General features: G+C 37.8%; 1 protein-coding gene across 1 annotated transcript; it reads right to left on the reverse strand.

Annotated features, from left to right (window-relative positions):
* Nucleotides 1-496: 496 nt before the first annotated feature.
* Nucleotides 497-22,914, reverse strand: anln (anillin, actin binding protein). Its single transcript, XM_088928656.1, has 25 exons — nt 22,755-22,914; nt 19,142-19,289; nt 18,519-18,797; nt 17,688-18,037; nt 16,791-17,286; nt 15,749-15,942; nt 15,355-15,462; nt 14,378-14,501; nt 13,794-13,922; nt 13,322-13,578; nt 12,728-12,873; nt 10,187-10,328; nt 9,511-9,646; nt 9,194-9,382; nt 8,223-8,349; nt 7,981-8,029; nt 7,260-7,313; nt 6,947-6,982; nt 6,659-6,680; nt 5,975-6,087; nt 5,200-5,253; nt 4,542-4,628; nt 3,993-4,100; nt 3,298-3,470; nt 497-2,944 (listed from the first exon to the last, which is right to left on the reverse strand). Exons 1-25 carry the CDS (start codon nt 22,770-22,772, stop codon nt 2,830-2,832), a joined length of 3,654 nt encoding a protein of 1,217 aa, XP_088784782.1. The 5' UTR covers nt 22,773-22,914; the 3' UTR covers nt 497-2,829.
* Nucleotides 22,915-23,177: the final 263 nt, after the last annotated feature.

Here is a 23,177-nt window from a genome sequence, read left to right on the forward strand (position 1 = left end):
TCTGCTTTGTAAAACTTACTTAAAAGCCATTCCTTAAGAATAACTTCTTGAAAAACAGACTGTGAAGAAATGAATGTGCGACTAACCATAATTGATTATGACCAGTATGGGCTTACACAGAAGAAAATTAATTTATTCTGTATAGTCATTACTATTCTGTTATCTGCAATTTTCCAAAATGTCATTCAAGCGATAAATAGGAGATAGAATAACTAATTTAATTAACACGGTAATTTGGCAAATAATTAAGAATGGAAATAACACTATTTTTATTCAGTTACCATCCACAGCCATCATCCAGCACAAATCCTACTTATAATGTATGCTATTAACTTTATTTCTTAAGCAATGGCCGATGAAATTTAAATTTGCATATGCTTTAATACCATTAATTTGATAACATTTCTGATTTCAAAACTATAATTATCCTAGTAACTCTGCCAGTATTTAGCATTCAATAATAAAATGACTTGCAAGACTACAATAAAGTTGAATAAATGGCATTTATTGGCATCTTAATTTCATTGCAGATGTAATGTTGTACAGCTTGATCCACAAACATGCTGAAAGGCTATGCCATTTTCATTAACTGAAAAACAATTTAAAAATGCATTTCAGAATGGACATGCTACCAATATGTTGGAGCGGGGGGGGGGGGGAATTCTTTACATTAAAAGCCCTTTGTAGGTATTGATTACAATGGAAAATTTCTAGATTAATTATTTCCATTATATTACTTCCTTTCATAAAACCAAAATTGTCTGTGGAGAGCAATCTCAAAACCGCGTTCTTATAAAGTATTTAAATGCAATTTTAAAACCAAACCAAAACCTGAACCCTGAAGAGATCAACAACAATTTTTTTAAAAGGTTAGTGTTTATGAAAGCATCAATACTAAGCAGTTAACTTGTATATGCAGAAGTTTACCTGCCAGGAAAAGAATATCCAATCGCTGTAAGTTAATTATAAAAAACTCTTCCCCGATAAGAAATCACCACATATTAAGCATAAAAAGTAGTTAAATGTAGATTATCTTTAGGTTTAGGATTATGTAACATTCAATTTACCTGTTCACAAATGTAGATATGACTAAAAACATATATATAAAAACAAACAAAAGAGGAAAGTTTTTTTTAAGTGACTATAAAGACTGCCTGCTTGTACTAAATTAGCAAATTGAACGTGATGAATGCCACAATTAAATGTACCTCTTCACAATTCAAAATCAGTCTAAGTTACAGGCTGGGAGCTGTTGAAGTGATCGTTCAAAGCTGTGGAGTGTCAAAACCTCTTACACTTTCTGTGCAACGTGCATTTTCAGATATACAGCCAAAAGCAATACTGTACGAAAGGATAAAATAGTGACATATTCATAAAAATGACCTATATCGTCCCACTTTGTCACCTTGGTGTAGAGTTTGCCAGTTACCGCAAGATAAGTCACTTAAGCAGTTATTTTAGGGAGGCTTCCCTACACAGTAAAACGTTAACCATACTTTTCTTTCAAACTTAAAATGACACCGATCAAAACCTAGCAAAACAAATAAGTTGATTTCTGAAACAAGCACAAAAATAAGAAGGCACGGTTAAAAAAAAGTTTATATTACTCTACATTGTGCTGCTTTAAAACCTATAAATAAAATTTCATATTCATTTAGATACAGCTAGAATCCTAAATAAAATCTCACTGGAAAGTAGGAAACAGCTTTCTGGATCACTGGTATGTTTTACCACATAGTGTCAGGTTTTCAGTGGGTAGTGATAATACTGCAATTATATCTGTAAGAAATATGGACCTGCTTCTTTACCTAATCTTACAACAAACACAGCTCGGACACATAAGTTAATGTCATGTAAATCCATTAAAAACACATGCCCTTGATCATTGGCTGCCAGTCTTGCTTGTAGCTTTCTTTTTATTCAGCTTCAATCAATCTATGCTTTATGACTAATACAGGTTATACATTGTATAGCATTAAAATAACTTGTTAAATAAAGACGAGAGCACTTGAAAAGAAACTGCACTGCGGACTTAAAAGTGATTCAGATAATCTCTCATTTCACATTCATGCAATTTGGCTGAAGGATTAGAAGAATACTGCAAGCATGTATTATAATATTAATAGACAACACTGAAGAGAGTTAGAGTGGAATAAAAGGTGACCAGCACTAAGTCAGACCTTGAAAACATATTTAAGTTTTGGCCCGATCCAATGTGAACCTTATGTCTTTCACATTCTGTCTTTTACAGCACTTGCAGTTTATTCTATCAAAATATGCATCAATGGGTGTGTATCACCTCATTCTACGCTTACGTATTTTTTTTTCTGCCAAGAACCGACAAACAGGTGATGCAATCTACTGAGCCCAGCAATACAGGGATGAGCTCAGGATGATCTCAGCACAGCTGTGGTGTCACGATAAAGGGAACAAATGCCATCCAATTTTTTCCCCACACAGACCTAGGTAAAAACTATGCCATCACCACAATGGCCTCAGCCAAGATCAGAGCTGTTCTTGAATCGACAATCCCTCAGACACAAAGTTTAACACTAAGAAGTTTTCTAATATTTCTCCTTTAACATAATGTTTTAGACTTATGGCTTTATCTACCAACAGGATTCCACATCAAAATCCCTCAGAACACTTTAAGTTGAAATTGCTTGTCCTTATAAAAAAAAAGTTCAATGCTTTATTCATTGCACATATTATTGCGTTTTAAAGAGGTTAATGGTCCAGCAGGAAGATTTGTTCTGTGCTAAATTCTGGTAGTAAACAGTCTGTTTTTTCTCCTTTAGGTCGACTGCTGTATTAGCCCAGTCAACATCCTCAGGTGGGTCTATAGCAGGAGTCTGGCTGCCACATTCGAAGATCAACTAAAACCTGGTTTAGCTTCTGCATCCACAAATTACGTTCGTCTTTGGTGTCAGCACTTAGCCAATTCCTGTATTAAAAAGAAAAATATTCTATGAAATACCTTCAGTATCCACAGTTAAAAACAGAATATAAAAATGTGTAAAACCTTTAAAATATCTCATTGGGATTAAACATTGCTTACACTAATGGACATCAATGGCTGAAAACATGCATATCTACCAGATGTTTGTGTTCTGGAGTCTAGCTTTATAATTAAACTTTCAATTTCTGAACGTACACATCCTTCTGAGGTACACTTTATCTACCTAATTTACATTTGAGGTTTCAGACATCATTTCTCATATGGGAATAGCTTAATTTTTCAAGCTGCTATTTAAGGTCTTACATCAAACCACAAATCCATACTGCTAATTGCCTTACTTGGTAACACACAGCGTATTCCTGCATTGGCTAACCAGAGTCTCTTTGTCTTCTTCTCTCTGAGGTCTGACGGTGATTAATTCAAAGGTATTGGGTCGAGCACAGAATTCCCGGTTCGCAGGTTCAATCTTCCTGCTGGTGCAATTCGCTAGGTTTATTCGACCAATGGGATTCTGAAAAGAGACACAGGAAACCATTATTATTTAATCTCCCCTCTTCTCCTTGTGAGAAATGTATACATATGCATGAAAAACTACTAAAAATCACAGGAGCTCCCTAAGTAAACATACCAAATAAAGGACACAACCTAACACTGAGGCCTGTTCAGACATCAGCAGCTTGAGTCTGGGCTATGTCCTTAGCCACCAGTGACTGGCATTCCCCCATTACTTGTGCACAAGGCTCACTTGGTTTGGGTGATGCAACCCACTTCTAATAGAAACTAACTGTGCCCTAAAGCAGTGCTTGGGATACAGTGTCAAAAATGACATTTTTGTGTCAGACGAGAGCACTCACAGTCCTCATTTCATCCGTGCCAGCAATGTCACAGCAGGAGCAGGGATGAATTACCAATGGCAGTGTGAAAGGATTTTTAAAATGACCTGACAATTCCAGGTGACAACCAGACAGTAAAACCACAAGCTGAATTACCGAAAGAGATTTTTTTCATTACAAATTTTAGAAATAAAACAAACCTTGCGCTTCTCATCATCTGGGTATGTCCAATAAGAAATGCAATAGCCGGAGAGAACACACCATCTTCTGTGCCAAGCCCCAAAGCCACTCACGTCTTCAAACATTGTCTGCAAGAGTAAGATAGTGAAGGTTCACATCTGTACTACATAGATATTAAAATTTGCCGTTCTTTCTGTTTGAGAGACACTGCACTGAAACTTTCAGGGTGATGCAGTGATGCATTTTACTCATTGGGAAGCAGAGGCCACCTAGTGGTATTTAACCTACATAAAAAGGCGAATTAACCATTTCCTGCAAGAAATGAATACTTACTTACAATATCTTGGTTTAAAAGCCAGTTAATACTATAAGTACACATGACTGATCACTCAGGTGATATTTAAATGACAAGCAATATAAAGCACCAGACAAGCTTTCTTTTCTAAGAATGTAGACCAAATTTTATAAGTTATTTCTATTAATCCACTAGATCCTATAATATAAAATACTTTATTCTGTACACTGAGGAAGACTAAGTAAACACATCCTGGACAAAGGACTGAACTTACCAAAAACCCTCTTTCTTCAATCGATGATCCCACCTGACATTGAAGTTTTAAGTAAATATGACCTTCCAGAGGGCACAAAAATGGCACCTGAAAGTAGCAAAAACCTTGGTTCACATATAACAAAGAAAACCACAACTGGAATCAAATTCTTAGTGCATTTTCGATGTCTGGAAATACAAGCGAGGGCTTGTCAGTCAATTCTGATGAGTAAAAAACGTTTTACAATAATCTAATCTTTTTTGGGTCCATTTCCCATAAATGTGGGTCTAATTCCCACCTTTTCTAAAGAATAAAAAACTTTCAAAATATTACTCATAGGATCTTAAATTACAACCAAATAGAATGTTGTAAATCAATTAGTAAACAACTGGTAATTGATGTTAAAACCAACTGATTTTACAATTTTAAGAATTGTATCTATAGAAAGAACCATAAAGCCTCAACAAGTTGGCTGAAGAACAAAATCAGTGCGTCTCAAACCTAGTCAAATTAAACTCAAGGACTTACTGTCGTTAAAAAGCCACACGCAGGGAGCATTAATCCAGATATGAATGCAAACTTTCTATGAAACGTTATATAGGAGTAGAAATTAAGCATGAAAGAGAGGCAAAGATACAGCAGAGAAAACTAAATGTACAAGCAAAGCAAGCATAGCAACCTTGTACTGAAACATATCACCGAGAAGTTGCTTGTCCTTCCCTTCATATTTCATCTACAAAAAAAGAAATTGATATCTAAATATATGCATTGCTAACAATTAACAGAAGCGATTCCAGAGGCACTAGATTTGGCAGTGAAAGCAGTGTTAAAAGACATGCAGCTCTATAAGTTAATACTGAAAAGAAAAGACTTTGTGCTCCCCACCCCCCCACCAACATACCCATTAATTTATTTTTAGATATTTCAATGTGACTCAGCTTCTACCATAGCCTAGCAGACCTTGGAGAAAAACCGCCTGTAGAAAAATCTATTTTGAAGTCCTAGAATACCAATTTATGACCAAGGAGATTTTAGAAATGTATACTACATTTCTGTAAATGTCTTTGGACAAGACTTACTTTGTATATTGCATATATTAAGTATAAAGTTTATAGAAAACATTTTAGAGAAGATGCCCCATTATTTCAAATCATTCATTTATCACTAAAACGAGGCTGCCATTACTTAAAGCAAAGACCTTGATCACCCTGCTTTTACAGGTACAGACCAGGACAGAACCAGCTCAGGACAACCATGAACAGTTATTCATTCTTTTCATTGCCTTAATACACATTGAAAGGTAAGTCAACCAGGCAAAGAAGGTACACAACCCAAAACTGAACATTTCTATAAATTCGAAACCTAAAAACATCCAGTCAGGTATGAATCTGGATCCATGTCAATATAGTCTAGTCCACAAACACATTAGCTGTAATGACAAATAAGTGGTCTACCTTATCAAGGACAAACTTGTTTTTCCCAATAGACGTCAGAGTCAGCTTGTGTGATCCAACAAGGGTAAAACTACTGGTACGAACAGCATTTGGTCCTCCAGGGCTGGCCATGACTGCAAGCATAAACAAATAAATTAACTTTCTCCGTGAAACACTGTACAACGGCAAGAGAAGTATACCTAGACTTAACCTGGCTACTTCCTACCCTTGGCAAACTGAACTGCCAGAGAGACTTTCATGATTTCACTTTAACGTACGTGCCATGGGAATCGTTCCAAAGCACAGGTGCTCCCCCATGTTCAAAGAGTGAACTTAAACCTACACTGGTTTCAACCTACACTTAAACCATACACTGGTGTATGAAAGCTTAAATAGATAGATACTTTATCGATCCCGTGAGGGAAATTGCAGGGCAATGTATAAATTTATAAATACAGGGCCCAATTCATCTGATTCTTTCAATTGAATACATTAATGTAGTAAGACAGCTATAAGGGTGTGAATCAAAATATATGTTGTATTAGTTTTGATTTAAATTGAGCAAGAGTGAATTCAACTGCTTTAGTTTCATATTTTGTGTTTTTCCCCCAAAGTGTAGCGCATTGAAAAGTAATGTTCTTTACAATTACTCACTGTAATAGCCTCAAAACATCTGGTTTATAAATGTAAAAAAAAAAAACTTACCCGGAGTTTGAAGGCTGCTTTTCTAGAAAAGAAAAATAAACTCAACTTTAATTTGCAAATTTACCAAGCCTGTGGCGAGAAATCCATTTTGTGTTGGAATGCAGCTAGTTATGTGCATGTTTCATAGGACTATATTCAACATGCATTTTTTAAAAAAGCCTGTTTAAAAAGGCTGCACAGTTTCCAACAAAGCCACTAACACAGCCAGACAGCCTTTTGTTAGAATGTGTCACATTATCGTAAAATTCCAATTACTATTCTACTATAAAATTTTTAAAAATCACTTACAGTAATAGAAGTAAGAAGTCGCTTGGGAGTAATTGCCTAAAGAGAGAAAGAATCGAGTTTCATTACAATCAAAACCAGTTTTAAAATTATACATTATGATGAACTAAGACACTGGATTGCAATATACTGTAACTTTGGAAATGTGTCATGATTAATTTGTGATGGATCTCTTTTAATACGCAGAACCTGTGATAATCCGTCACCATTAAACTTCCATATCAAGAAGCATATTTTATGGGCAACACATTTTGGGATATTTAATGCAACGAAAAAGACGACTGAATTCATGCTACACTCTTGTTACACTGCATACCTTTGATTTATTTGCTTTTTTGCGCTTGTCAGAAGGTAGTTCTCGCTTTTGCACCTGCAACAACAATTGCAATCCATCAAAAACATCATCACAGGTCAAAGCAGTGTCCCAGGCACTTGTCCTGTTAAGAAACGTCAGCAGCACTCACAAAAAGGTGATGCTGGATTTTGAAGTACTGCTATGGAAGATATTTAGAGACTTAACTCACTTTTAAAATTCCAATATTTCTACATTACCAACATGCAAAGTGCATTTTAAAAAGTACGCAGTCCATTTATGAACAATTACATAAATGAATCCATATAAAGAATCTAATTTAGAAATTATTCTCTGGCAATTTTCCTTGAAGAGGAATCACATCTACCAAGGTGCACTCAAACCCTATTACATTTAAGCTCTGAATTGCTTAATTTATTTGAGGTGTTTTAAAATAAACCATACAACATTGTACCACAGTAATTCATGGACAAAACACTGATTTATCTATGAATTGGCTTCATTACTCTGCTCTCCTCCCCACTGATAACTGATGTGTGGTGAGCGTTCTGGCGCACTATGGCTGCCGTCGCATCATCCAGGTGGTGCTGCACATTGGTGGTGGTGGAGGGGAGTCCCCATTACCTGTAAAGCGCTTTGAGTGGAGTGCCCAGAAAAGCGCTATATAAGTGTAAGCAATTATTATTATTTACATGCAACCACTTACAATTTCTGATGTACTTACCAGGCAATAAATCTCTACATCTATTTCAAAGTCATTGGAGACATCAGAACTGAAAGAGTAAAGAGGAGAAAGTAGTTATGAGAACTACAAACACTTGCAGTCTGCCATTTTTTTCTCATTTACAAATCTGCAAACATGCTTATAAAATCATAAAGCTTATAGCTTCCCAAACTGAACTGTTTCGGAAGATTACATTGAAAATACATCAAACTGCACAAAAGAGCATACATTCATTTACTTACAGTGTGAATTTAGTTGGAAAGCTAAGGGCATCTCCACTCAGACCATTCTGAGTACATGCTAGGGGTGTCGCCACTGTATTTTCAGCTCCAGCCCGGATCATTATGAAAAAATAATAGTTTGCCGATTCTGAAAATTAGCGGAACAAGAAAAAAAAACATTTTGCAAGAGTCTTAATAAACCTTCTGCTTGGCTCTTGCCTCTGCAATTTCCCTCATGGGATTGATAAAGAATCTATCTATCTTTATGCACAGCAACGCTTTGGTATGTGCCCAAATGTTCCCTCATCAACCCAGAGATCCATGTTCAACTCCTGGTCAGGGCACAAGTTTTTGCCGGTAGCCAGCCAGCAGTTATATCACCCTGCAACTCACAACTGGCAACCCAATGAATTTAAGCAGGTGTGAGCCTGGCCAGTAATTGGAAGGGAGACCTCCTGGGAAAAACTAAGGTTGCTGCTGGAAGAGGTGTTAGTGGGGCCAGCAGGAGGTGCTCACCCTGCAGTCTGTGTGGTTCCTAATGCCCCAATATAGTGATGGGACCACTATACTGCTAGAAGGCGCCATCCTTCGGATGAGATGTAAAACCGAGGTCCTGACACTCTGTGGTTATTAAAAATCCCAGGGCGTTTCTTGAAAAGAGTAGGGATGTTACCCCGGTGTCCTGGCCTCCTAATAATCCCCATCTATGAATTGGCTTCATTACTCTGTTCTCCTCCCTACTAATTGCTGATGTGTGGTGAGCGTTCTGGTGCACTATGGCTGACGTCGCATCATCCAGGAGAATGCTGTACATTGGTGATGGTGGAGGGGAGTCCCCATTACCTGTAAAGTACTTTGATGGAGTGTCGAGAAAAGTGCTTTATAAGTGCCAGGAATAATTATACATTGTGTATGTGCATTGTGTACATGAATCGTTCTTGTTTTAAAAAGACATGCTAGCACAACATTAAATCAAAAAACAAAAACCTTACCAGGTTTGTGTGCAGAACAAACAAAGTCAGCTTTTAGAGGAAGACGCAACTCAAACAGAGAGACGGATCCCTTTGACGCAGAGCAGCTAGCATCCTGAGCTTTACACGTGCTGGGAGTCTTCTTCTGACCCGACGGCCCCTCGCCTTTTAGTTTGTTCAGCTCTTTCAGCAACGCTGCTCTCCTCTCGGCTAGAAAAATAAAAAACAAAAATACACATTTGACTGAATTAATATTTTGCTGGGATACCAGAACTTTCTTTACCAATGCAAAGATACTCAATACATATTTCAGATCTGGGTGACTGGTAAAAGCTTACTGGCAATGAGAAGAAGCCTCTCTGCCTCAGCCTCCACCTGAGATCCTTTCCCATGCTCCTCGTCCACACAGCAATTCAGAGCCTGGCTGGCCTGATGAATCACGGTCTGTTGCATATTGATCTCATTATTAAAAAACTGGAAGATAAAAGAAATAGGCATTACAACGTTTCTGAGCACATGTGGAAATACTGCAGATTGCACTAGAAAGAATTTGTGACTTATTGATCGAATAAATAATCTAGGCCACGATCATTTAAAAAACAGAAATACAGACAATACTCAGAGATTCTTGGGACAACGAAACCCCCGCCAGCCCCAGATAAAAACTAAAGCCCAAATTGAAGGGCAACTTTTGCACACATACTATGAATTTGCTCTAGGCTACAACTGTGACGTCAAGCAGTTCACTTAACTTCGAACGTTTTAGACAAACTAAGCCAAGTCAAAGCACAAAGACCAAAAATTAACCTTTCAGTGGCATTACTGAAACAACTCTGAGGCCTTGTAGAACTTACTCTTGTTTAACAGTTTCAGTTTAATAGGTTCATCTTAAAAATAGAGGATCTGGCTAGAGACAAAAAATACACATTGACAAGAACACACAAATTCTGACTAAAGAAATGTTTAAATTACCTTTGACCAGAACAAATTTAAACAAACTTGAAGAAATGTTACCTTCATTTTCTGCTTAATATTCACTTGGCCTACACTCCTGTTCTCTTCAAGCTTTTGGGAAACATCTTCTTTACGGACAATCACTTGCTTAACGTGAGTTCGATCTACTTCCTTAATTCTCGTTGATCGATAAGCATCGATGCTACAAAAAAAAAAGTTTCAGACGTTACTTTTGCCTTCGCGACAGATCTTTCATATTTATTCAAAGACCACCACACCTTCAAAATATAACATTTGATTAATGTATTTTCAGTCTTTACTTGGTCATTTGCAGTAGGGATGTTCACATACCTCATAGGAACATTTTAGAACTCACAAACAAAAGTTAAACTTAATTTTTTCATCATAACAGTGGTGTTAATCATAATACCAGATTACGTACTGTAATCAATACCTCTGAATCAATTGTTACAGCCACGGGCATGAGAGCAGTACAAATTAAAACATCATTCTGCACTGCCACCTAGTGTTTTAACTTAAGGCCATCTAGTTATGATTGCTACCACAGAAAAATAATATGCTAGCTATAATTATTCATATTCATAAACCTGCTGGTTATGCTTTATCTTGGTGCTTCTCAAACATGCATAATCTGTATTTGCTTTTCCAGGTGAGATCTGACAAAGTCTTTGGTTTCAAAATTATTATACTATGAAATTGTTGTCTCACTTTATATAGATGGGGAAAAATGATCAAACTCTCCTATCAAAAAAGGACACTGTTCTGCACAATAGATAAATAAAGCCAAGTCTGAAACTCAGATAATGCTTCATGGATGATTACACAAACCAAGATCTTATGTGCTGTAAAAACACCTTACAGACTTAAGTGGCTATTAATTAGCCTGAGTGTTAATGAGCTCAGTTAAATGAAAGAGACAAAGGTCACCATAGGCCAAGATTTAGAACCATGTATTTATACAATATAATGCTAGTAACATTTTGTAGGAAGGAGATGGTATGCCTGCTACTGTTTTAAGAAAATGTAAAGATGAGATAATTTTTTTAAGTCTTCAAAATGGAAAACAGTGGCTACAAAAACTACCAAATATCACCATCCTGAAACAAAATTCTAATATATACAAGGTGGTAATTTAGCTAAAATACCTTCTAGGCCAGGTGTAAAACTTGATACTGAAGGTGCAGTATACCTGCAGGTCTGCATTCCAACTCCATTCTTATTGAGCTAAAGCAGGCGATAACTGGCCTGACTGGACCAATGAAACAGATTATCACAACTCTTCAGATTACAACACTTTACAAATATCCTGAGGCACCCACTGGCCTTTGATGAACAGGATTGCCCATCCTTGCTACAGGCTGGTCTCAGTAGCTAAGCAAGGTTGGGCCTGGTCGGTACTGGGTTAGGAAACCTGAAAATTCAGGAGAATGAGAATTCCCAGCCATAGTTCTAGAGAACCACACATTCCAGCCCAGCTCCTTCCTTAATTGAACCCTTTAATGAACTAATAACTAGCTTGATCTGAAGCTTGGCAATTTTCTTTCTACTCAAAAGTTGGAGATCTTAATGTTCTTATAAAACATAAGTTGAAGGACAACTTCCAACATCTTTAGAAACAAAGTAAAAGCTTAAATCAGTCTTGTTTAATTAAGGGTTCAATTACGTAACAGAGCTCGACTGGAACAAAATACCAGCAGACATGTGGATCTCCAGGACATCTCCAGTTTGGAAAGTCCCACTGTAAGGGAAACAAGGCTTCCAAACCAATAGCTCAGTATGGACACAGAGGACTATTGGCTTTAAAAGGTACCATCCTCAAGATGAGATGTTAAAACTGAAGTTCTGACTATTTGGTCTTTAAAGATCCCATAGCACTGTTCAGTAAGAACATGGAATCATTCTGACAAAACACCTAATTAAACTGGCGAAGTCATTTCTCTGCTTGCTAGGGCCACTAGTATTTAATGGCTGCACTTAGGCAGATGAAGCAGGTGTGCCTCTAAACACAAAACACTGGGATCCTTTAGGATGAGAAGCATTATCAAATGCAAGCAAATATTCCTACTACATATCACTGTTCGGAAAGTGAAGCAGACCGAGCCAGGACAGAGATCCCCAAGTCCCCAGATAGATCAAAGACACACAGGATGCAAGTCAGAACAAAAGGAACCACAAAAACCGGCTTTTTAATTCCAGAAAAGGAACCGCTTTTTTGACCGCATCCTGATTCTGAATGTAGCAATTTTTCTTACCAATACATTTTCATTTACATTTAAAATGCATTTTGGGACATGCAAATTTTAGTCAACGTCGTTACTGAGTTACTTATAATTCCATATAATTATTATAATTCCTCAAATTCAGGAAGTTAAATGCTTGCATGTTGAGGGTTACTAACACTATTTAAAACAGTTCTGGCATTTATCAACAAACGCACTTAAAACGTTTATATCTAGTAACTAGGTCTGTATAATACTTGTAAAATCCTATTTTCTAATCTGAACTAGAGTACATCCCACATCTTCCCAACCCTTAATTTGACTTTTAAAACAAAGCAAAAAAAACCTTAACAGGCTATACCTGTACAGCAGGTTCTGGTCATCAGCCACAGAGTCAATACTGTCAATCGATTCAGCCCGACGAACTCGAGCTCTTTGGTATCTGGTGGGTCTTTTCCCTTCTGGCGTTTTGCCTTTCTCACGAGCTGTGCTTGTTGGGGTAGATGCCTTTGGAAAGAACTGTAACAGTTAAGCTTCAATGATAAGGACAGATATTTTCATACATTTCCAATAAAATCACATTTCCAGGTCTAAAGACTTAGTTCAGAAATGAGATTCAAATTGTAAATAGTTTTTAGAATTTGCACGGCCCAGCATAACGAAGAGAAAATTATATATATAATTACAGATATAAAAATAAAACCAAAAAATATGCCGAATGAATTTATTTTACAGTGGAAAAAAGAAAATTAGCACAAAATTTCAGGCCCTTTGCTATTTATTCATTGTTTCTGCTTTCAAACTGGTGTATATATATACACATCAACAGACAATGCCATGAAAATAGGAAGAAAATTCTTTATGGTGCACAAACTTTAACAATTTTTAATCATCTTATCCAGATTGATAGATCAGCCCTCAGTGCAATGTTAAAACAAGACCCTTATCTCCTCACCTCTGGACTTGTGACCACAGAAGCCACTGTCTCGGCCAGGGGAGTCAGAAGGGACATCGAGGAAATATTCAGAGGATCCTCATCATCTTCAACGTCCTGCGCCTCTTCATCCTCCAACCGATCCTGTCCGGGAAGCTTTGCTAGGGGGCTCCTTGGACGCTGCTCGTTATCGTCTTCCTCATCAAACAGCTCATCGATGACCCCAGCGCTATTGATCTCTTCATCCACATTCATCTCAATCTCCTGATTCCCTACCACTTTATTCAAACCATAATTGTATTTCATTAGTGGCATCATGAAAATGTTTACACCATAATCCACTGCTACAACATGGCAATAACATCATGGGACAAAACGGCAGACATTTGTACAAAGATTTAAAGGGTTTAAAATTTCAGTGATAACAGATACTACTAAACTCCAGTCCTATCTTGCAAGATCAAGAAACTAAACCCATAGAGGCGATACGTACATATATTTTGTTTTTCCCTTTTGTCTTCCAGAGGGTCAGGCAAGTTCTTCTCTTCCTCTGTGAACGCAACTTTCTTCAGGGGACTAGATGTGGAAGAACTGCTGACAATCGCAACCTCTTTGAGTAAGTCTTCCGAAATAAGGAAAATGAATATTGTGTTAAAAAAATCCACGCCTTATTATAATGCCCATTCCAAAGAGTTTCCCTCAAATACATACAGAAACAAGCTTAAGTCATTTCTCATGAAACTATTTTTTAATGATAGAAAACAGGACTTCTATTTACAGACTATGTGAACTCTCAGAATTCTCTGTATAAGTGTAGAATAAAGCACTCAATGTCATGTGCTCAGTGCTGTAAACCTTTCTAAACTGGTTTTCTACAAGCTATATATTCCTAAATAAGTAACTTTTTTTAAATTTATTTTGCAAGCTTGTATCCAAGCCTTTATAAGACTGTAGGCCAACTCCTTGTTTTTCTAAATTAAGTCCCAGACATCAATCATTATCACTTAAGTTGCCCTACCTTCCTGCAGAATCATATATTATGTCCTGATTAATAAGACTTAGGATTCCATTACATACTCAAAGAGGTGCCTGAGGATTTCAAAGACGAGCTGGTTGGGGTCACATCTTCTGGATGAGAAGCTGGTTTGCTCTCCGACTGTGGAGTATCCCGAGCCTGTCCCAGTGGTTCATATGCAATCCCCTACACGTATAAAAAATAGCTTTAAAGCCTATTTGAAAAGTTTCGTCTTGTTCACAAGTCTTACCTTTACATTTGACTACATTTCCTTCTTGGAAAGTGGATTACTATTTATCAATCAATCAAGGTTTATTTATCAATGCACGAACAGTACAACATACAGTGGTGTTGTCGGCAGTGAAATGCTTTAACCGGAGAGAAGTTAACAGGGATTAGGTTAGGATTATGATACAATACATGATACAATTGCTATTTGCAATACAGCTACAGATTGCACGAACGTAACATCAAATCCAAAGAGGAATACAAAGTGTACTTATTTATGAGTAGGTAACTGTGAGATAAATTTGTAGGTGCCCACTTTTGGTAGAGAACCACTGGGATATAATTTAGCTAAGGTCTTCTTGGCTTTTAGCACAACAACTATTCCTTTGACTTGTGAAAAGCTTGTGGTGACATGAGCAAAGCACTGCTCTTCCAGCCAGCATGTGTAGACCTTGCGGCATGTCAAATGTTGAATGGCTTAGCCAACGGGCATATCAGAGGGGCACATGTACAGGCCTCGTTCTTTCCTGAGTGGATGTGGATGCCATTGAGTGTGGTATTCAAATTGTAAATGATCATGCAGATAGATATACAACAAGAACAACTCTCTATGGAGATAGCAAATTTGGGTTATCACATAGATGAATAGATGCATTTTATCTTGTAAAGTCTTTTATCTTTTCAGATACAGATCTTTGTAAGTATTTAACTACATAAAAGGACCTTAAAATATGCTATAGTATTAGCATGGCAATATTTAAGGGATGTTCCGTTTACAAGGAATGACTGCAACAGGGAAGCAGAGTCTTACACTTGAGGAAGGCAGGTCTTTTGTGTCTGAGCCTTCATTTTTGTCGCTCTTCCACATGCTGCCCTTCTGGAAACGATTCCGGATCAGTGCGAGTTCCCTTTCACGCTCCTAAAAGCGAAACAGTATAATACGGAAGTTTTTTTAAAAAAAAACAGTATTCCATTGCTATATATTTTATAACTAATATTTTTTTACTATGCGTGTGTTTACAAACTACTTGCATTTCCATTAAAAAATAATTCCAGCCTTTTTTAAGCAAACATCACAAGAAGTCCATCGCTGAAACCTTAAGCCGAAGGGCATTAATGAAGTAAACACAGGTGTCGTTTAAAGTTGTAAGCCCTAAAAAAAAAAAAAAAAGAAGTTGAATACAACATCAAAAAGATGTAAATACTTGTTTCTGTTTCTGAGCGAGATCTGCAGTTGCGGTGCCTAACTGGTGCGACTTCAGTCTTTCTTGAACTTGCTTCGTGTTCGGCGTGACAGCGGGAGTTCTGTGTCCCTGGGCGGAATATGGGGGACTCTGGACTGTGCGCTCCTGGCAGCGTTCTCCAAACCGTTCTAGAAAAGACTTCACACCACTTCCACCTAGACAAAAACAAAGATCCAAAATCAAGATAATAATAAACTTTATTTCATATAGCGCCTTTAAAGGTGGCTTCTCAAAGCGCTTTACAGGATGACAACAACAATAAATAAAAAGAATACACAAGATAAAACACAATTACTATATACAGAGGAGACTGTGGATGGTGGTATTAAGAAAAGCAGAGGGGTAAAGAATGGAACCAGTTAAGTAAAGGCTTTTCTGAAGAAAAGGGTTTTGAGTCTGGATTTGAAGGAGTTTAGAGAAGGTGACTCTCTGATATCCTTGGGGAGAGAGTTCCAGAGCCTGGGGGCATAACAGGAGAAGGCCCTGTCACCCATACAATGTAGACGGGCTTGGGGGACAGTAACGAGAGCAGAATTAGAAGAGCAAAGGTTGCGAGGTGGGGAGTAGGGCGATAATAGTTCAGATAGGTACTGAGGTGCCAAGCCATGCAGAGCCTTATAGGTGAGCATGAGGATTTTAAAGTCCACACAGAATTTGACTGGAAGCCAGTGCAGGGACTCCAGGATAGGAGTAATGTGAACACTTGCACTACACCTGGTCAGGATTCTGGCTGCTGAAGATAAATATAAATCATCACATTGCTCCCTGATCAATCCTTCTGCAGTAGTGAGCTTAACTGTAATTATCTTTAGGTCAATTGTGATCCTCAGGCCTTAACGTTGCTTTTTATCTTTGACTTAAAAAATCTCAATGAATTATTTACAAGGGAACTGAACAGTAAAAGCTGTTGGATCGTTTTACAAGCTAAATCATGTAAAAGGTACAAAATACAGTTAAAACAAGCAAGAGATAAAAACATACTTCTAAAACCAGAACTACCTACCTGGTGTAACTGCTGTGTTTTTCGGCTGCTGGAGTGAGCCGTCTTTGACGAGTTGTTCTCTTGTCAGAGGAGCTGAAGAGGTTGCTTTGGCTTGTGGAGTGGAGTTGACCTCAGTTTTCCTCACATTAGGAGAGACTTTTCCTGCTTGAAATGCAGGGAGTTCTTTGGGTGGCTGAGATTTCTGTGGGCTTTGGGAATGAAATCTTCCTATCTCACCTGAAGCTTGAGCTTTTGATAATTCTGGTTTCTTGGGACTAGGAGAGAAAACGCTCCTAGGAGGAAGTGCAGCCTGGTGGCTGGGAAGGTTAATTTTCTGAGGACTTGAAATCAGTCTTCCTGTATTTGAAGCAGATTGAGTCGTCAATCGAGTTGTTTTCTGAGGGCTAGATGGGATGTTTCTTTTGGTTGGCAGCACAGATCGGGGTTCTGGTGTCTCAGTTTTCTGAGGATTTGGTGGAACTACTCTGGTTGATTGAACAGGCAGATGGACTGAACTCTGGGGGGAAAAAAAATAAGATATAGATATTTAAAAAAAACATTTGTTAAAAAAATGAGCAAATAACCCAAAACGTTCTATCAGAATGATAGAGTTAATAAAAAACTAAGCAAATGTCTGCAAGTCAATAAGCTGGAGAACAGACACTGTATTTAACAATTAGCTATACTGGACTTCACATATGACAAATTACCCAACAAATTAAAACAGTTATATACGAGCAAAAGAAATAACACACAGAAGAAATTTAAGATCTTTAAAACCGAAATGTATCGCTAGTTCCTGTATAATCCTCCTCATTATTCATTTGCATAGAACTGCCAAAATAGAAGAACGCGTTTCACAGTAAACAATACCAGTTCGCAAAGCAGTAAGGAATATTAAACTCTTTGTTTACCCACCTGTTCACCAGAAAGGACTGGTTTATTCAATGATGCTTCGGCAGTCTTTTGAGAATATGATGCAGTGCTTGGTTTTACACTGGCGCTGCTAGCACAAGCAGATGCCCCATTGGTAGCGGATGGTTTTGATAAACAAGTGGTGCCAGGCTGTGCTTGTGCATTGTTTCGCTTTACAGATGGATGGCTGAGGTCATCTTCCCAAGAGCCAATAGTGGCTGCAAGGTTAGCAAATCGGCCTTTCCTTCCTGCTGGAGTCTCAGAGGAGCCAGACACCAGGGGCTGTTTAGGAGGGGAAGTGTCTTGTGTTTGTGGCTTGATAGATGAAATATATCCATTATCTACAGCATCACCTAAATAAAGAGATTAAAAACATAGGTTGTAGATGCACTTGATCAAAGTGCTGCACCACCCACTGAATCTAAATTGAAATAATCTAATAGCTTGTTAATTATAAAATTGTACTTTAACATTTGGCAAACTTTAGAGCTGTGTTGGTCAAAGGTACGATTAAAACAATCCTGGCAGCATGAAAACAATTTGGAAGGAAAAGAAAGCGAAGTACTTGGTACTTTTAATCTCTTGACCACTTCTCATATTCATGAAATGTACTCGCTGGAAGGAGAATCTTGACATCTACATACAACATTTGTAATATAAACCAATAAAGATGAAAAGATTCAAAGTTCATTTTGTTTCCTTCCCAGGACAAAAAAGCAGTCATGACCAAACGTATAGACTGGTTTAGACATAACCCCTCTATTTCAAACAGTACACTCACTTTAATTTTATAATTAAAATACACTTTTATACAGGAAGAGCTAGGTCCATTACCTTCATTGTCCCAGTACTGTCTTTGATCAACCAGCTTCTGCATGCGAGATTTTATGGATCTGGTTGAGTGGGCCGGGATCTCATCTTCCTTCTTGTCAAACTCTGGGGCAGGCCTTGCGGAGCTGCTCAGAGAAGCTACCGCGGGCTTTCTGTCAATCTCCACGGGTTTAGGCACAGCCTCCTGGATTACAGGCTCTCTGTTCTCTTCCCCTGTGGCTGGAGCCTCTTTGTTATCAGAACACCTTCGCTTAGATGGAGACGGCTTGGTGGAAGGTTGAACTTAAGAGGAAAAAACAATCATATTTCATTTTAAAGCAAATCAAATTTTTCAATGATTGTCAGGGTCATTTCTGATGAAATGGGTATCAGAATTACAATTTTCATATGTAATGAGACTATTTTAAACAGCAGCTCGCAGGACAAGCCTCACAGTGTTAACATTTCACACATATATTTGTTTAAAAGAACGATTCCCAAAATAAAACGCCCCACTTTTCAGCCGGTTTTACAAAGAAGTATGCTTATTCTGTTGCAAATAAGAAAAGATTGCAATTGTAGCTACCAAAGTTTCAAATACATTTAAAAAAAAGCTGCATTTATGTTACCCTTGCACAGGGACTTACCTGCCTCAGCTGGCTGCTCAGGTAGAATGTTAGTTTCTGTAAGGGGATCTCTGGCTCTTTTTGCTATCAGCCTGTTGGCTGCTGTGGGTCTCTCTGCCATTTTCTTCTGCAGATTCTCTCTGCGGGCACGAGTGCGCTCAAGGAGTTTCTGCAATTCAAATTGCCAAAAAGAGCAATATAAACTTAGAAGGAAACAATGTATACTGCAGCTCTGAATGGGGAGATTCAACATTTTTTTTATATACTGCAGGTCTTTTTAAAACCAGTAAACCCACTATTATTAGTGGCCTGGCACAAACTTCCAACCTGTCGGTGTCTCTAAGGTTTGTGTCATTTTGTAAAGCGCATCTGAAGACATTTACATTTCTAGAACATGATTGTTAGGGTTGTTTTATTTACTGTAAGGGAATACAGAAACCGAAGACATTGGTAAAACCCACACAAACACAGGAAAAACGAGCCCAGAAACATGAGGCGGTATTCTATGGTCCTTTAAATATTGTAAAGAATAAATAACAGACAAATGAGTTGAAAACTAATAATGCGGCAACTCAAAACACATTTTAGAAATTATTTCTAGATCGACTTCTTATTTGATCTCTTTAGCTGATCAACACGTGTTCTCTCGTATTGACTACTGTAATGCTCTACTCGCTGGGGTATCTAAATCTACTTTGAACAAACTGCAGTATGTCCAAAATTCAGCAGCCAGAATCCTGACCAGGTCTAGTGCAAATGATCACATCACTCCTATCCTGGAGTCCTTGCACTGGCTTCCGGTTAAATTCTGTGTGGACTTTAAAATCCTCATGCTCACCTATAAAGCTCCGCATGGCTTGGAACCTCAGTACCTGTCTGAACTATTATCACCCTACTCCCCACCTCGCAACCTAACTCTGCTCTCCTTACTGTCCCCCAAGTCCATCTACATTGTATGGGTGACAAGGCCATCTCCTGTTATGCCCTCAAGCTCTGGAACTCTCTGCTCAAGGATATCAGAGAGTCACCTTCTCTAAACTCCTTCAAATCCAGACTCAAAACCTTCTTCTTTAGAAAAGCCTTTACTTAACTGGTTCCATTCTTCACCCCTCTGCTTTTCTTAATACCACCATCCACAGTCTCCTCTGTATATTGAAATTGTGTTTTATCTTGTGCATGCTTTTAATTTATTGTTGTTGTCATCCTGTAAAGCGCTTTGAGAAGCCACCTTTAAAAGCGCTATATAAAATAAAGTTTATTATTATTATAATTATTATTTAGAAAATCTAGCTATGACTGTTTAACAAGTAGTGTGCCACGTGATGTCCTTGTTTTCTACACATGAACATAATATACTGTTATGTTCCATTCTAAATGTTCTCAAAGCAATGTGAAATTAGTGAAGTACTTGAAATTGTGCTGGATATAAACCCACTAACAGCTATAAAAAGTCATCGGAGCTGCTAATTTTGCAAAAAACAGTTAAAATGCGTTACAATCTGATTTGAAAACACAGGCCACAATTATGTATACAACACAATTAAACACTACATAGTCATGCAAAGAGAAATTACATCATCTACCCTTTTTTACTTTAATATATAAAATACTTTTATGAAAAATATTTTGATGATTTCTAACATTCAGCCTTGATGATACAGAGGTACTGTATGTTACTTACATTAATACAGTACACTGTATTACAATACACTGAATGAAAAGCAGCTCAGAACAAAAAAATAAAAACTGTAGACTGGGCTTGAAGCCCAAGGCTTCAAAAGATTTACTACTGTACATCAGGACTTGAAAGCAGGATGAAGCACATTCCAAGCTTTACCGTTTGGGAAGCGACGCAGTGGAAATTTCAGTTGGAAGCTGAATGTCATTGCTTAAGAATGTGTTAATCACATGCGACTTCAAACTCAACTTTTATTGGGTAAGCAGCTTGCAAAGTTTACAGGAGGGATCCATCTGGGAGTACTGTTAACTGCCACATAGCACATTAAAAAAATACAGCCAACAGAGCATCATAAAGAAAGGCAATTAAAATCAGTAACACAATTAATTAGGTTTTACAGGTTTAAATGTGACAAAAATGTCACATCTTGGTACTAAACTAAAAGAACAGAATATGAACAAAAACATTTTGGTACTTCAATAAATCATATTGCACACTAATACTCAGGAAGAAATTGACACAAAAGTAGTAAGGATTTCTCTATTTCCTGACTATAAAAGTAGTGTTAAATTTGACATGTCATCAACTCTTCACACCTGGAGATTATGTTGAAAACTTACAGTAACAACATTCTCAAACTTTGGGATCAGCTGCAATTGGAACGCTTCCCAGAAAGCAGAACTGGGGAAAAACTGGAAGGCGTCTATTTCCATTTAAGGGAATAGGTAGCAATTCTCCCTATAACTGTCTTCATACTTCAGTCACCGAAAGTGCGCGTTTATTTAAAAAAAAGCTGCCAATAAGCTTAAAATGTGTAGACGAGACTAAAAAGCATAGTATACAGAAAATATCAGTTTGACACTGCATGCGGTACTTAATTTATTGAGATTACATAACTGTAATCTCAATAAATTGTTTTTGCATTTTTAACGCTAATTTGTGAACGTTGTGACCGTTTTGCATGTTTTGAACCTTGCATTTTTAACCCCCCCCCAAAAAAAAAAACACACTGGGTGGGTCACTCTGAATCACTTCCCAAGATAATGAGTTCTCTGTAAAAAGACTGGGCTGGCCGTAAACTGACATCAGTCCCACCCCTGTCACTGTAGTTTATAAATTGCACGACTGACCTATTCAGACAGCCAGTGGCCTCTGGCTTTTCCAGTTCTTTTCCGGCTAACTTATCCGCCTGCAGTCATCTACGCTCTGGCCAAACTACCGATGTTTAACTTAAAGTTTAACTATGAGATGTATTCTAGGCATTGAGCACTACGTGCTGCTGTAAACTATTTTTGTGCACGCTTTTATTCTTTTAAATACATTGCTGTTGTTTTTAAATACCCGAGAGAGATCAAATGAACAGACGAATGTTTATATCGGCAATCCCACTGACATTACCTAGTATCCTGCGCTCGTTTTTGCAACGATTTAATTCATTTTTGTAGTGAGGTTTAAAATGATATATATCAGCAAAAAGATCCCAGCAGAAGTTGCAGAATTTCGCTTTCAGAGAGCACGGGTGTGGTCTGACCACGTTTAAAAAGTGCAAATCGAGTGTGCTGACGTTCTTTGAGCAGAAATAAATGTGAACGACGTAGCAAAAAAAAAGGAGTTTATTAAGGTATAAATGGTTTAAAAAACAACAGAAAGGCTGGACCGCCGCGCAATAACATATCGATTGTTAACCACCAATATTTGTGATCGTCTGTTCATGCAGGCAGTGTCCACAGTCTGTTAGAGAAGTGTCATAACTGTGAAAACTGGACATTGGAAATTAGTTCCCAAGTATAACAAATAAATAGCATCTAACGTGATTCCCTGCTTATATAAATACGTCACTCACAACTAATCTCTGCATTATTAAGGATTTAAAAAACAAATACACTTGTAGCGTGTCTGTCTGGAAGGGGATAATTCTCTAAACTAGCTGAAATCGATAATAAAGTTTCCACTCACCTCCGTAAAAGGATCCATGTTTTCTGCTGTGGATTCCGATCCACCACTGTATTTCAGGAGACTACAGTCTTTTAAATAATAAGCTATTATCCCGTGAGACGCGCTCAGCGCAGCGATCTTATTTTCTCAACGCCTTCTGTCTTCTCCCAGCCTGCCTCTGTTCGAATTTGAATTTCAGCGCCGCGCTCACTGCGCAGGCGCCACGATCACATGACAGGTGCGCCCCTGCGGGACGAAGCGACCAATAGGAAGAGGGTAAATGAGATACGGTCCGCCTGCTGGTCTGGTGTTGACAGGCGCCCTAAGAGTTTTTAAAAGTGTGAAGAATTGTGAATGTCAGTTTGTCGCCTTTAATATAGTGTCCTAAGACTGACATCATACATGTACCCTGAGTGCAGTTTAATTTTGTTCGAGGAAAAGCAG

Source organism: Atractosteus spatula, chromosome 12, assembly GCF_055471065.1.
Source record: "Atractosteus spatula isolate fAtrSpa1 chromosome 12, fAtrSpa1.hap1, whole genome shotgun sequence".
NCBI lineage: Eukaryota > Metazoa > Chordata > Actinopteri > Semionotiformes > Lepisosteidae > Atractosteus > Atractosteus spatula.

Bases quoted from the DNA above. Each gene is read 5' to 3' on its own strand.
- anln (XM_088928656.1), bottom strand. The intron at 7,314-7,980 runs GTAAGTACATCA...TTGTTGTTGCAG, and splicing joins ATGTAGAGATTTATTGCCTG to GTGCAAAAGCGAGAACTACC. The intron at 6,088-6,658 runs GTAAGTTTTTTT...TTATGCTTGCAG, and splicing joins AAGCAGCCTTCAAACTCCGG to TCATGGCCAGCCCTGGAGGA.